The sequence below is a fragment of the Triplophysa dalaica genome, chromosome 5, assembly GCF_015846415.1.
Source record: "Triplophysa dalaica isolate WHDGS20190420 chromosome 5, ASM1584641v1, whole genome shotgun sequence".
NCBI lineage: Eukaryota > Metazoa > Chordata > Actinopteri > Cypriniformes > Nemacheilidae > Triplophysa > Triplophysa dalaica.
This window is the reverse complement of record NC_079546.1, coordinates 25,590,576-25,606,047: the sequence shown is the minus strand read 5'-3', so window position 1 is coordinate 25,606,047 and position 15,472 is coordinate 25,590,576. Positions and strand designations below refer to the sequence as shown.

The 15,472-nt window shown below is 35.6% G+C and overlaps 1 protein-coding gene across 1 annotated transcript; it reads right to left on the bottom strand.

Moving 5' to 3' along the window:
- Window positions 1-12,172: 12,172 nt before the first annotated feature.
- Window positions 12,173-15,472, bottom strand: LOC130420675 (uncharacterized). The gene is made up of 7 exons (XM_056748159.1): window positions 15,250-15,472; window positions 14,282-14,724; window positions 14,027-14,132; window positions 13,333-13,550; window positions 12,970-13,101; window positions 12,605-12,772; window positions 12,173-12,515 (listed from the first exon to the last, which is right to left on the bottom strand). Exons 2-7 carry the CDS (start codon window positions 14,720-14,722, stop codon window positions 12,282-12,284), a joined length of 1,299 nt encoding a protein of 432 aa, XP_056604137.1. The 5' UTR covers window positions 14,723-14,724; window positions 15,250-15,472; the 3' UTR covers window positions 12,173-12,281.

The following is a 15,472-nucleotide window of genomic DNA, read 5'->3' as shown; positions in this document are numbered from 1 at the left end:
TATACGGTGTATTCAGAGCTCCGTTTCAAGCTGCGAGGCTGTCGCTTCTGTCTTGTGGGGACGGTACGAGACACCACAACAGCCCTCAGGACAGCAGGAAAATTAAAGAGTATTTACACCGTAGACTTTACAGTTAATACACACACATTAGTAGCCTATGTTGGAAACACGCTGGTATAGTGTTGCTAATCGTGTCTGTGAAATAAAAATAAACATTTGACACGTTTAAAAACACCAATGGCGCTGTGTGCTTGCCAGTAAATTCCATTCATGGCAGACAAAAATAGCCTCTGTGAAGTATAAAGCTGAAGTGGTCAAGTAAAAGATCTCGTGTGATTTGACATCAGACTTTTAAATGTGAGAATAACCCTTACGGAAAGAAAATATATTTCCTAATATATGAATGTAAAATATATAATAATGGTATATTTGAAAATATAGATAATAATAAATTGTGTAAATATATTAAGATATATTAAATAATACATAAGGAATTGCCACTTTTCATATATTGAAAAATATATTGACCATAATATATTTAGTTATATGTTCCAATATATGTAATTTTATAACCAGTAAAATACTTTATAATATAATGATGTACACGTGATAAGATATGGGACTGAATGTGTATTATAAAATGCCATAAAATGTATTATGTTGAGAATTACAACATACATGTTTCATATTTTAAACCATAGCCACTTCACAATAGCCTAAGAACTCCTGTTCAAACTGAAGCACTTATTGAAAATTGCTTTACTGAATAACGCACAATAAAGTAATATATGATCTTCATGATGTTCAGTCAATTGTTGTCCTAACCACAGACTCTACTCTTCATCACCACGGTAACCCCACACAATTACACACTAGAGACCCTTCTACATTTCATAGTAATACAACATTAAACACTATGGCCCGGTTTCACAGTCAAGGCTTAAGGCTAGTCCCAGACTAAAATGATTTTGTGACCTGTCTTAACTCAATATAACTTGCCCAGAAATATCTTAAAATATATCAGTGCCATTGTTTTGTCTCAAGATTTACACCAGTAATGTATTCTACTCAGGCATTTCTTAAAAGCGACTTAAATATCTTAATTCAACTAAGGCTTAGTCCTGGCTCAAGCTAAACCATGTCTGTGAAACCCGGCCTATATGTGTATACTAAACAATCACATCTATATTTGAACCTTTTCAGTTTTATTTTTGTCTTCGTTTCTAAATATATTTTATGTTCAATATATGTCCATATATTGTCAATGCACATATTTCTGTTGTAGAAAAGTTCATTAAAAGGAAGGAAGGAGGCGGGAACCGGAAGACATTTTAAACATTTAATAAAGTAATATAACAGCCGGCGGCCCCTCACGGACGACCGCCGGCGAACAAAATATAAATATAAATACTAATACAAACATAACACAAGTCCGGGCCCGGTCCTCTCTCTTCGACGGTCCGGTCGCTCGTTCCTTTTATATGCTCCCATCTCCTACGTGATTCGAGCCCGGTGTGCGCACAGCTGGCACTAATTCACAATTACTCACCGGACTCGAACCACGGTCTCGCCCCGCCTACTCTACTACAGCTGTATATCAAAAAACATTAGCACCAGCTTCCAATATATGGAAATGTATGATGTAAAATAATTGGTTTGAGAGAATATTCATACATTTTTGTTCCATAAGTGAAGACACATGAACTCTATAATAAATGTGACATGAGATGAAACTGAACATGTTTGTCAGAATGTCAGTGAGAGTAATGAAATGAAATCTGATGAAATAAATGTGTTGTATAGTTTACCTGTGAATAGTGAAGAGAGAAGGATCAGTCCCAGCAGACATATATCACTCTTCTCAGTCATGTTGTGTTTCTCTTACTGAGTCTCTTCTCATCATCTACTTATAGTTCTCTGTGAGAAAATTTGATGCTCTTCCGGTGTTTCTCATTTCCTCTTTTCACATCGACTGAGTCATGACACTATTATAGACTAGAACACATTCTGTAGTTTTATTGTCTTATTTGTAAATGACTTCTGTTGTCTTAAAATAATTGGACACAGTGCTCAGTTATGACTTTTGTTGTCAGAGACTTTAACAGGACTAACATGATGAAGGTTTTCTCCAAATTCATTCAACACAAGACTTTCCTGCCCGAGCAGATCAGACGCACAGCCTTCATTAAAGCTGATCACACCTCCGTTCTTCTTCTGTCTCCACACACACACAAAAGCAGAACATGAGCATCTTCACACCTCTTTCAAACCACAGATCTGCAGATTACCCATGATGCAGCAGTCACACACATTAATAAACACACTTATTCTGTCACAAATTATATCAAGATGTCCACTGGTGTAGTCCTACCATAAAAAGTGGTGTACTACGATGTAACTGCCCAAATGATCAAAAGAAGACAGTTTTGTTATTCAGGTAACATGATAATTACAACGGTTAAATATGCAATTTATTCATAATTATGCAAAATTCTTCAATTATGCTTTAATTATGAAGTTATAACACTGGAAAATAATAAGTAGTAGGAATTTTTTAACACGTTCACATACACGAGATTACGTTAAACATGCAGGGCCCGGTTTTTCAAAAGTAATCCACAAGGATTTTGGATAACAGATTGGATCAAATCTTGAAAATGGGTTTTTCAAAAGAAAAAACGGATTACATAATCGGATTAGATCACGAAATCCAATCTTGGTTTTGATCCGGATCAAACCTTTAGTTTGGGTTTTTCAGAACTTTTTTGAAGGATTTGGATCACTTTGATCCAAAAAATCTGGATTAAATTGATCCCATCAGAAGGGTGGATTCAGCGTGGATTTCATGACCAAAATGTAATGAAAACTTAAAAAAATTATCAAATAATACTATATTTGGATCATGCAGTATCTTACAAGTTATCCAATTTATTCATAAGTTTTTAATATCATTTGTTCTTCCATCAGCCTACAGTGATTAGGTAGGCTTTAATGTATTCAGCCTTTCAGTATAGGCCTACAGCAAAGTAGAAAGAGTTTGGCCTCATAAAATAATCCTCCAAACAGCTGTCAAAATTGACCAAAAACAATTTTATTCTGTCACTATTTGATATATACACTGTAAAAAATGTTCCGTAATTTTTACGGAAAAATACCGGCAGCTGTGGTTACCAGTAAAATTCCGTAAAAAATACAGGAAAAGAATGTTAACAGCTTTGCAGTTTAAAACTTCAGGGCACAAACTTCAAACTGTGTATGAACTTAATACATTTGAGTCTTTTATATTAACAACATTTCTTTATAGAAAATGAAAACTTGGTCCAAATGCATAAAAGTGATAAAATTACATTTACTTAATTTATTTCTTTGTAATTCATTATTAAAGTCACTTTTAAACAAAGCAACATGCAGCATGACATCAGAATATCTTTGCCTGACCGTGACTTAAACACAGACTCCACTCTTCAGCATAGTGGTGACCCACAAAACATTTAATATCAGAAAAGAAAAGAGAAAATACAAATTCCGTAGTTTTTACGGAAAAATACAGGCAGCTGTGGTTGCCAGGAAGCTACCGTAAAATTACAGGAACATCCTGTTTTTAATCATCCAATCAATTCACAGTAGAAAACATGAGCCACACCCACTATTCATCTTGTAAATACGTCAGAATACTGAAGACGATCATCACTTCTGCTTCACAGGGACTGCAGCATAACAGCCATGACTTGATGCTTTATTGGTTTATTTAAAGTCACCGTTTTTGTGATCAGTGTTTGCTTTAGTTGGCCTCTTTCAGACGTCATAAATAAGTTTACAGTTATCTTTGTGCTGCTATGACATTGTTTTATATAAAACATAGTTTTGTAGCAAATCAAATAAAAGTGTGATTAGGTATTTACTCTTTATCTGGGATGTTGTTTAATTACTTATTGTATTTTTTTTGTTAAAAACGCCTCAATGAATCTACTTTTAAAAGTAACATTTCCTGCAATTGTCAATATAAAAAGTATTTGAACCGTTAAAAAGCTTTCATTTTGTATTTGACTCAGACATCAAGAATCAGTGTATGAATCTCAACAGTGGTGACTAACAAATGAAAAGCTTACAGCCGCAATGCATGCTGGGAGTCATTGATGAGTTTTGAGCTTAGATGATACCCAGAATGCATTGCGTTTATCTTTAGAGGTTTTTTCTGTTGTCACCATTGTTGAGACAAACTGTTATATTCTAGATATCTGCTAGAACATTTATCATGTATTAGATGTGATGTTAAAGACATTCAGTATATTAATTAATTTCATTCAATATCATAAATGAGGACAACAAGTAACTTTTAAGCACTATCTACACTCTTGAACATGTACTTACTCACCAACACAAATAATTTCATGCGTTAGCTTTATCTGAGCTTTTCACCCACCTGAGTCAGTGTGTTTCAACTCATAGATGTCAATACTGGGGAAAGACTTCTTCACATGTAAAGCAAATGGTCAAGACCACAACTAAAGCAAACACTCATCACCATAATGGTGACTCAACAAAACCATCAACATGTAAACTTGTGTTCATTTTCAATTAGAACTTTTGTAGATGTGCAACAGAAATAAAGTGACAGTGGTGTCAGTAAGTGAAGGTGATAAAAGTGTTTGTGGGGTTGAAAAAAAACTCCTTGTGAAAACTTTGGAATTTCACTGTTCATTTCACAGAGAATTTGACAGTGTTATCTGTATTTTTATGGACATTTTTTGACAACAGTTTTCTCTGTGAAAACTACAGAATTTTACTGTTAATTTCACAGCATTTTTTACAGGGTTTTTCCGTAAAAATAATGGAATTTTTGCTGTTAATTTTACATACAATTTTACAGTGTTTTTCTGTATTTTTTACGGACACTTTCTGATAACAGGTTTTTTATTTGAAAAGAACAGAATTTTACTGTTAATTTCACAGGCATTTTTTACAGTGTATATATTCATCACAATCGAAAATATTTTTGTTTTTAGAATATGTATTAGTGATGCATGCAATGATTACAGAATAACAAAAAAAATGCAAAGAATGGCAATCACGGATTTTTGAAATCCAAAACAAATCCAAATCAGAAATAGTGTCTTACTATTGCGTCACTTGTTGCACGTCCTGTCGCTCGTTCTGGCAGAATGCAGGAGGTTGGTTAGGGTCTCCAAGGGGCTCAGGTGCATCATTGTCAGCACAGAGAGGGACATTGCGCTTAGTAGCGATGTGTGCAGGACAATACAGGCAAGGGTTATGTTGCATGCTTTCTGTGGTTCCGCTCTCAGAACTCCATTTTAATGCTCAATTGCTCAATTGTTTGTGTTGTAGGTCTCAGATGAGCAGACTGCTGGAAGAGGATGGGGTGGGGTTTCTCTTGTTTTTAGTTTTTTTTAAATGTGTGTGTTTTCATTTCAAATAAAAATAAACTTATATTGACCCCAAACTGGCTATTCTACTTGTTGCTCTTTACATATCTATAGTTCTACGTTGTGATTTCCTATCCTGTTTGAGCACTGGTTATCCAGCACTGGTTATCCAGATTTGGTGATCCTGAAAAGTTCCTATCCGGATCAGATTGATCCAATCCGATGTTGCTTTAAAAAACTGGCTTCAAAAGTAAGCTGGATAACGTGATCACGGATCGCAAAAAAAAGGATTACTAAATCCGGATCAATTTTATCCTGATTAAACGTTTTGAAAAACCTTTTGAGTCTTTCTGGTGTGAAATGTTAATTTATTCATGCAGTTAAATAATCAATTGAGTTCACATTACAAGCGATGATTGATCATTAATGATGAACACCTGCTGTTAACAAACACAAAGAAGAAACATCAACAATAAGAAGTCACCCTGATAGTGCAACGTGATCTCACAGAAATGCGTATCTATTTTTACGTAAATGTTGTCTTTAGCATACATATGAACGTTACGTTTAAATAGACGCATCTACGTATAATATACACGTATAAAGGCTTCAGCAACGTTAGGATCTTACGTATTTTCACATTAATAACGTATAAATGATTACGCATAAAGAACGCGAAGCGACGTCACGTCCCATTGTATGCTGGGGGAAATCCGCTATCCTGAAAGGTTATTTAGAATGCCAAAGCTGCTAACGTTGGATGGAAAGGCTGCAATTTTAGCCAAAAAGGCTAATGCTACAGGAAAGGAGACCAGCTGTTGTTTTTAAATTGATTTTAATGAAAGAAAAACTTCACTACAGGACTGCCAAAGCCACTAGATGGAAAGTCTGAAACTTTTAGCCAAATATTGCTAATGCTAAAACTGCTGCTTTAGCAATCGCAGGAAAGGAGACCAGCTGTTGTTTTTAAATAGATTTTAATGAAAGAGAAGCTTTACTAGACTGAATAAACTGCTTCTGTGAGGGAAGATATATTCATGTAAGGAATCGATTGTCTGCCCATTGATTTTCAACATGTTTACATATGTTTTAAGTGATCTATGTTATCCATAAGGGTTTCCCCAATTAGACCATCTCTGGGATCGCTGTCTGCAAGTTTTATTAGTCAACTTGTAAATGTTCTTTTGTGTGAACGTTAAAATCTTGAAAAAAAGGAATTATATGCAGTATATGCCAGTTCACAATGTTTTTGGACAAAAGTGCAACATGAGTTGGATTGCTGCAAATCCCTGTAAATTTACGAACAATTTTGCATTTACTGGGTGGAAGATGTTAATTTAAGACACAAGCCAATAAACTGTAAGAGTTGTATTAAGGGGTATTCGGTGTAAAAATAAACTGAATAAACACAAGTGTGTGTCGTAGTTATATATAAAACATAATAATAAATGTAATACCTGTAATATTAGCCTATATGTACGTTTATTGTTTATTATATCATATTGTTTATATTATTATTTGTTGTTAGTCTATTGTACAGAACGGGCATAGGATTTTACGCGAGAATACACGTAAGTTTAGGGTGACTTTTTTAGTGTAAATAATTGCCACAAACACTAAAATACTTTTACTTGAATTAAAATAGTGGTTAATTTTAGCTAAGGGTGAATATTGAAACAAAATGTCGAGACTGACCAATTAAGTATTTCAGAGTGCGGGTATAAAATAAAAAACAAAATATGGAAAAAATATTTGAAACAAAGCATGAAACTTAATATATTATATAATATGTTTGGGTTGTATTTTTGAACATGCTGCGTTATCAGGTACAAATAGTTTTTTCGCTTTGCTTGGACCACTTCCGGTGTTTGACGTTTTGCGTAATCTCCCGCGCATTGCGTGCTGAGAAAAGTAGCGGTACAGGTAAGGATCCGTGTTTTTCTTATTTATATTAGTTAAAACTTGATGTTGTCTTCCAAGTAAAGTGTACATTTAGTATTTTTATACTAGTTGATCAGTAATTGTTCTCACTTGATATGTCGTTTCTCATTTAACTAAGAAGATCTTTTAAAATCTATAAAGTTTAATTATGTATTAACGTGTTTTGCGGCCAAGATGTGCTAATGTTTTCCAAACATCAATTCCGTAGGCTATAATGATGCAGTATTAAACATTATCTAACCGATCTTTTTTCTTTATTAATAAAATGTTTTAGGAGCTCAGATTAAGTCAGAAAGGATAATTGTATACTAAGTACATGTACTGTTTTATAAAAATGGGTGATATTTAATCAACCTGTACATATTACCCTTAAAAACACACTAACTGCTGAAACCGCTGCACCTTGGAACATCCCTGCTGAGAAACAAGCATATACTAGTGTGGTATGTTTTGATTGATGCTGGTTTTAGCCGCATGTGCTGGTTTAAGATGATCCTTGGATGGTCACCTGCTGGTCCATAGCGGGTAAGACTGGTCATACAAGCATCAAAACATACCTAACCCAGCATATGCTATTTTTTTTTTCAACAGGGATTATTGACACTGGTTTGAATCGAAGAGTTAATCTTCCATTGGTCTAGGCTCGGGTTAATTTAGATCAACTAATTTCCTTATTTAAGCAGTTTAGATCAGTTTATGACAGCTTGAAACTGTTTGGACTAACTTTGACCTGTTTATAACAAATATATGACATGTTCCAAAATGCAACACCACGCCACCACTACAATATAACATTCCATTGAATGACTTTTTACATGTATCTTCATGTGTGTTTTTTGTTTATTCCAGGATGCCTGGGTCAACATTCAAAAAATGTTCTTCTTGCAATGCCATAAAAGTTGCAAAGCAAAAAATAAATGAGCGATGGGTCAAAAATATGAAAGATGCAAATAATTTCTGTAAATTTATAAATTCTGCCAATATTCTGGTAAGTCAGCCTGATCTCACACATAAGACGTACATATTTACACGTAAATTAAGCCTGTCCTATACGTAGGAAAAAATCTTAAAATCAGATGGAGTCTAGGAAGTTCCTCCTGTGTAAGTAAATGTAAAGAAATTTGCCTGGTTTAAAAATATAAGCACAAAACATTTTGGTTTAAAAATGTATCTAACGATACATCATGTAACCTTCTTGCGAAGTTTGTTTTTGTCTAATCCTGAATCAATCAAATACACCTAGGGTTTACATTCAGACTATTTTTTGACAGTCAACCGCTGTTGAGTAGCCCAGTACCTGAATGACTCGTCATAGAGAAGAGAAGTGTCAGATATCACACTTTTGTTTTAAAAACATTGGTTGTGTGTATCCTTACAGGAAAACACCACCTTTTTACATATGCCATTATGCTCTTACCTCAACCTAAAAGAGTTGATACATATCTGTCCCGTCTCAGTGGGTGCACTTAATCGCTGCAGGGTGCCACTATGTTAGCGTTTAGCTTAGAACCATTGGTTCCATTCATTCATTAGGATCCAAACAGGGATGATTTAAGAAGCCACCAAACACTTCATAGCGATTAAGTGCACTCACTGAGATGGGACAGATACATATCAACTTGTCTAGCTTGAGGTAAAACATATGTAAAACGGTGGTGTTTTCTTTAAAAAAAAATGGTAGCTCCTTTGTGATTTCATGAACTGGTCTAATAATAATTCTGCTTGTGTATTACAGGTGCTGTGAGAAAGAACCATGTCTCCCGTGCCGCCACTGATGATGAGACCACAATAAATGTGATACGGTGGTTCAACCTAGCAGCAGACAGGGGAGCAGACCCAGTGTCAGGACCCAAAAGTTGTGTTTTACTGTTTAACTTTAACTTGTGTGTTCAGTGTTCGTTTACCAGTTAAGATAAAGACAAGTTTACTACTTTAAAAAGTATTTTTTTAAGTTTATATTGATCAATCTTTTAAAAACCCAGTTTACACAAAAAAAATATTTAATTAAATGATTATTGAGCTACATTAAAAAAAGTGTTATTTTCCTTAAATAAATAAAAATATTTGTACAATTTATGGTTGCATTTCATTTTCTGTAATACAATTGTATACATAAATACAGTCTGTAATGACCTATTTTTAAAGTTTAATTGTTACTGGCTTAAACAGGTGAGTTTACTATGCGTTTTGAATGATTTCCTCATGTGTTATTAATATTAAAAATGGAAGGCATATTAAAAATGAAAGAGCGATCCATTCTATCCAATGTTGGTCAAAAAGATTTGAAATATTTCTTTAGCTAGTTTTGGCCAGAAAACTTTTAAATGAGGGATCTGAAGGTATCTAGAGAGAATGACTAGATCCGTGGCGGATCAGCTGCTTTGTAAACGGGTCTGCCCCGGATCCGCCATCCTTATCTGTTCTGGATCCGCTGCGCCGTGCAAGTGGACTCCATTCCGGATCCGTTTTCCACATCCGTTCCGGAGCCTGTGGTAGTTCCGGGGCGGATCCGTTCCGGAGTCAATTTGCTATCTGGGAAGGAGCGTAACGTTGAAGGAGGCATTTGAACCTGCATCGAACACGGAGATCCATGTCGGAAGATCGCGGTGATTTCATCGACCAAAGTATCAATAATCTGCTGAGATTAAAGAGTTTCTTCAAAGTCATGCACAGTTTTAACATCTATCAGTGATGTTGATGTATACTAACGTTAAACGCCACGGACTTACACCACATGAAGTAAGATGAGCTGTTATAATTATAGCTGTTTGGGCTACCAGACATGCTGGTGTGACTTTTATGTGTGTTTTAGCCTATCAATGAGGTAAATCCAGATTATCATTGAGTTGTAGATAAATGTTTACATTTTTTTATATATTTTTTTTTTCATTACAGATGCAGATGCAGGGTAACGTTACCATCCATTATCACACTGCTGTTCAAGATACTATCCCAGGATGTATGTCTCAGAAACAGGTGAAAATTTGAATGTTTTTTTCCTTGCTTTAATCATGCAATTTACTGCTAATCTATTAATAAATCTAAGTGGCTTGCATAATGGTTTCTTGTCAATTTTGTGGACAACAGCCAGTCCACCTTTGTGACAGGGCTGGGGCTCAAGCATGGTTTCCACAGGTGTGGTGACGGGATTTAGCAATTAACTTTGATTTAGAAAGTTTTAGTGCAACTTAAAATATTTGCAGAGGCAAGAAGATAGTGCATGTTGAGGGTAGTTCATGTACATTTGTTGTGCTGCTAGTCTGTGTGAATTACTAGATTTTTAACCAGTATATAATTTTTCAGACGCTTTGTGGGTATAAACCCAGAAAAAGGGACAAAGGCTGCAAAGGGGAAAAAAGAAGAACTGTCAATTCACACGTCACCAGCCTCTTGCGCAAGTAAATGGTCTTTCAGTGGGATTTCATTTGAAAATGTTGAGTAGGATGTATACATTACACATATGTTCAAACAGCAATGACTAAGGGGGCTGGGGAAATTCATTCTAATGTTCATTCTCATCTGCCTTTCAAAGTGAGAATGCTGAACTTCTCTTCTGTGCTCTTTTGCCATTCTTTTTTTTTGTTCTTTCAATGAATTGTGCTCATCACACTTTCTATTATTTTATGTTATTCTGTCCGTTTTAAGCTCTGTTTCTAAAATTAGCTTTTGTTAGGTCAAGCCATGTGATGTAATTTTGGATTGAAATTTGAAATTATGGAAATCATATCTCTCCCTCTCTCTCTCTCTCTCTCTCTCTCTTTCTCTGTCATATACAGACCCAAGACTTGTGTGACTTTGTGTGCTTTGAGTAAATGGTTTGTGGTCTAAGCAGTGACAGTGTTTTTATTGTTTATTGCTCTTTATTGATGAAGAGTTCCATTAAGTGTTAACTATTGGTTTGAATGTATTCATACATGTTGAATTTTAGTGGTTTAGGTAACACTGCATATGAAGTTCAGTATTTTGTTATAATGAAAAATGTATTTGGGTTTAAAAATGTATTTGTTACTTTTTAAACCATGAACATGAGAAAACGAAATTTGTTTGTGATTAATCTGAGCATATGTGTAACATTTTTATGTGACCAGGAGTCACAGTGTATATCCTTTGAGTCTTTTTAAATGAATTTTAGCAGTTCAAGGAACATTAAATGTTGAGGTTTTGGGCCCTATCTTGCACCAACGCAGCGCAAAGCCAAACGCAAGTGTCTTTGCTAGTTTAAGACAGACGCAGTTGTTATTTTCCGTCCAGTGACCACAGATGTCGGCAATGAACATGATATACAGTATATGTTTGTGATTGGTCTGATCCATGTGTGCCTACATTTGTAAGTATTTATCTTTCAGTGTTTGTATTATAATAAAAAAAAGTTAATTTCAACACGGAACTATTAGTTTTCTTTCACTTAAGTGTTACCTGAAGGATTATGCCTTTTGTATTAACTCTAGCTAGAATATGTCTATAACAATCAGTACACGTTACTATGCTAACCCTAATTAACAATATTTATTGGAAACAAAATAAATGGTGATTTAACAGGAAAATAATGGTAACACTGCTGCCAGTTGTTTCCTGTTTTTTCTGTGATTCACAGTAAATTCCTGTAGAAAAACATTACGGGGAATGCACTGTAAAAAAACATTAACAGGAATTAACTGTTCAAATAGCAGGAAAATAATGGTAACCCTGCTGCCAGTAATTTCCTGTTATTTAACAGGGAAATAATTAACAGTGCTGATATATCAGCTCAATGTAAATTTATTGTATGTTATTATATATACATAATCTCCAGCATCAAATTCAATACCTACATACTCAATAGGGGCACTCAAAATTAACCAAACCCTTTTTCTTAGATAAGTGAAGATTATAGAATGGTGGTAAAGTTCAAATTTTGTAATATTTTGGAATCCCCCATTTACATTCTGTGAGGTTCATATTTGGTGACATATAAAATTAAAATATGGCTAATGCTAGGGTCAAGCTATTCAAAAATGTTTTTGAATAAGTAGAATAAAACAGGAGAATTATCACTACTGTGGCATAGAATTGCCGTTCTCCTTGGCTCATGTTGACAAACATTAGGGGAATTTCATGACGACAGGAGGCTCCAAACACTCCTGTAACATCAAGTTTCTTAGCTTGTTGCGGTGACCTCAGGACGTTGCCAGCCTTGAAGTTACTGCAGTCCTAAAGATTAAAGGACCGAGATTTATTGGAGGAATAATGGTCTTTTTTAAATCTAATATTTCACGGCGTATTCTACAACTATGTCTTACCTCGTGAGGCTTTGAGCTGTCAAGATGTGATAGCAGGTATTCCTCTACATCCTTTTCACCAACAAACATGCGGGTTCCATGTAATGGCTCAATCGCACTTGTCCCTGAGCTTTGCTTTCTCACAAGGCCAAAGTTGGCATCCAATGTCACTATCACATCTCCATCCGCCTGGAAGACAAACACTTACAGTAATCCTGGTTTTGTATATGCAACAGGTTGATACACTTATACTATTACTATTCTATTATAATTCTTTATACAAAAAATTAAGAAATTTTTACATTTTTATCAATTCAATGCCATAAGGTAATGGAGAATGCATTTATGGTTAATCAAACAAGTACCACGCTGGAACTAGAACCAACCTTTGGACATGCTGGACATGTGGTCCCATCACCTAATTGTGGGCAAACATCTACCAAACTTATTTTTCGGAAGTGGTGATGCCTAAAATGAGATATGGATTCTCCCACCAGGGCTCTGTAAAGTGCGTTAGCCTACGGTATAAGCAGGAGTCAGTGAAAACATTACTATATCCCACTCTCACATCTGTAGACTGTGGTTCACTGAGAAGTTGTTATTTTATAGCAAAATAGCAAGAAAATGTTTGCAAGCAACTGTAAATCCAAGATGGTTTGTCTATATGGACTCATCAATATTCTATGAAAGTAACAGAAATGTTCACATTATAGACAGGACTTCAAACTGACCTCTGGAAACTGGCTTACCTCTGCAAGTGTAAGGTTATTTTTCCAGCGCAGGGTGTTGCAAAAACCCTCAACAGAAACCTGACACTCCAGTGACAGACAAACAAAAAGCTCTAGCAGAGGGATGGAGAAGGCTGTCTGATGCTTGTCGGCTGTTGCTGGCCAGAGCCCATACCTTAGCAGAGTGCACGTTTCTGGTTCACACGCACACATATTGACTGTGACGGTGCAGAGCCGTCCTGCAAAATAAAAAAAAACATAACCAAGTACTACTATAGAGACCTTATCAGTGTAGACTAAATCCCTTGAGTGTGTCACTAATAACTTAATAACGCAATAAGCCTGTGAAGCAGTGCATTAAAGTGAGTTTTATAACAGCTAAGGGCGTTGTGGCACGATGCTAAACGAAGTCATTAAAACCCCCTTTGCTGTTATAAAACACACTGTTACCCCCTGCTTTTAATCAAATAAAGTAAATGAAGTGTTATTAAGGCTATGTAATTCAGTCAGCTTGTATAAATCGGGGTACTTTATAACATTTTAGAAATTGGCTCAGCCAATCAGAATCAAGGAACAGAACTGACCATTTTATAAATATTGTTACTATAATTATTAGATATTTTGACAAATTTTGATGAAATCCTTATTTCACATTTAAATGGATTTGATTCCTTTACCTTTTAAGAAAATTAAATGAATTTGTAAAATGACAAACCTGTGCTGACAATGACCTTCATGTCCTTTGTGTAGAATGCATGGGTGCCATGGCCTTCAGGTAAATATAGGAATAACCTCAGGGTGGATGGCTCATAGTAAGCATTCTGTAAGAAAGAATTATAGCTCTAACAAAGTTTTTAAAACAATAAACTTGAGACACGAACAGCTACATAGTTCAAAAACAATTTGAAGAAATTAATGAATAACTGTGAGTTTATTGTCTGTGTGTATGACTGCATGCTATTATTCTTACGCTCCACTTATCAGGAAGGTGCAGTGAATTTCTGTGAGTCCTTTTCAGACAAGCCTCACAAGACACTGCAGTGGTGCTGCATTTGACACACCTATAATCTCCATGTTCTTGGCAGACAACACACTGGGTAGTGATTGGTGCTGAACCTTCAAATGACACCTTAAGCATGTCATCCTTAACTGCATCCCAGGCATGAAGCTCTCTCTTCTTTGCCTTACTGTACGCAGTCTCAGAACATGAGCTGCAGCTCGGTACCACATCATCAGGTTCAGCCTGTTGAGGTGTAATAGACTTGTGAGGGTCTGAAGGGTGGGTCAGTTTGCAGTTGGGCTCGGGGAGACCTTGATATAGGTAAGAAACCTTTGCAGGGCCAGTGATAGACCTCCTCAGCACCTTAATCTTAATGCTCCTGAAGCGTACGCCCTGAACTGCTTTTCCCATATCTAAAATCAGAAATTTTGGCAATTATTAGTTAAGGCAAGCAGCAACCCATACTTCTTATCACAGCCTAAAAGACATAAACACATCAGTGAACATGGGATGCAGATGAGGTGTATGTATTTGGTGACACTATTAGATAGACAGACAGACATACACATTTAAACACATATAACTTTATTTGCTATAAAAGTACGTCTTGGGTTTGAATACTTCACGCAATACGAGTATAATATAACGTTAGCTTCAGTGAAGCGTTAACGAGTAGATAACTTAACGTTATAAAATGCAATAAACTGTCTTACAGCATGGAACAGTTACAGAGTAATATTGCCTTAAACTAAACTTCAGACAGCAAACGTTAATGCTAACATAAAGCATGTAACTATAACGCAGTCTACTATGAAATCTAAATCGTTATGTCATGTCAACACTCATGTCACGCCAATTAAAAGACATTTTCTGCATTTATTTACTTATTGGCAAATAAGTTAGTTTAAATCCCCAGTTTATCATTTAAATGGTCTTACCTGAAAGTAAGTGAAATATGATGCGGGAGTGAAAATATCAAGCGGGAAAAAGCGTAACGTCACCACGTTATCTTGTAGACGTTCGATCAGCTGAGCTGGATTCCTCTGGGACTGGATCTGGAGTCTTCTCTTGTATTTGAAATGGTGGTTAACCATTAGGATGGATGATAAAAGCCTTCTGAGCCTACCAGTAGCCGCAGCAGCCCCATCTGGCCTATATGAA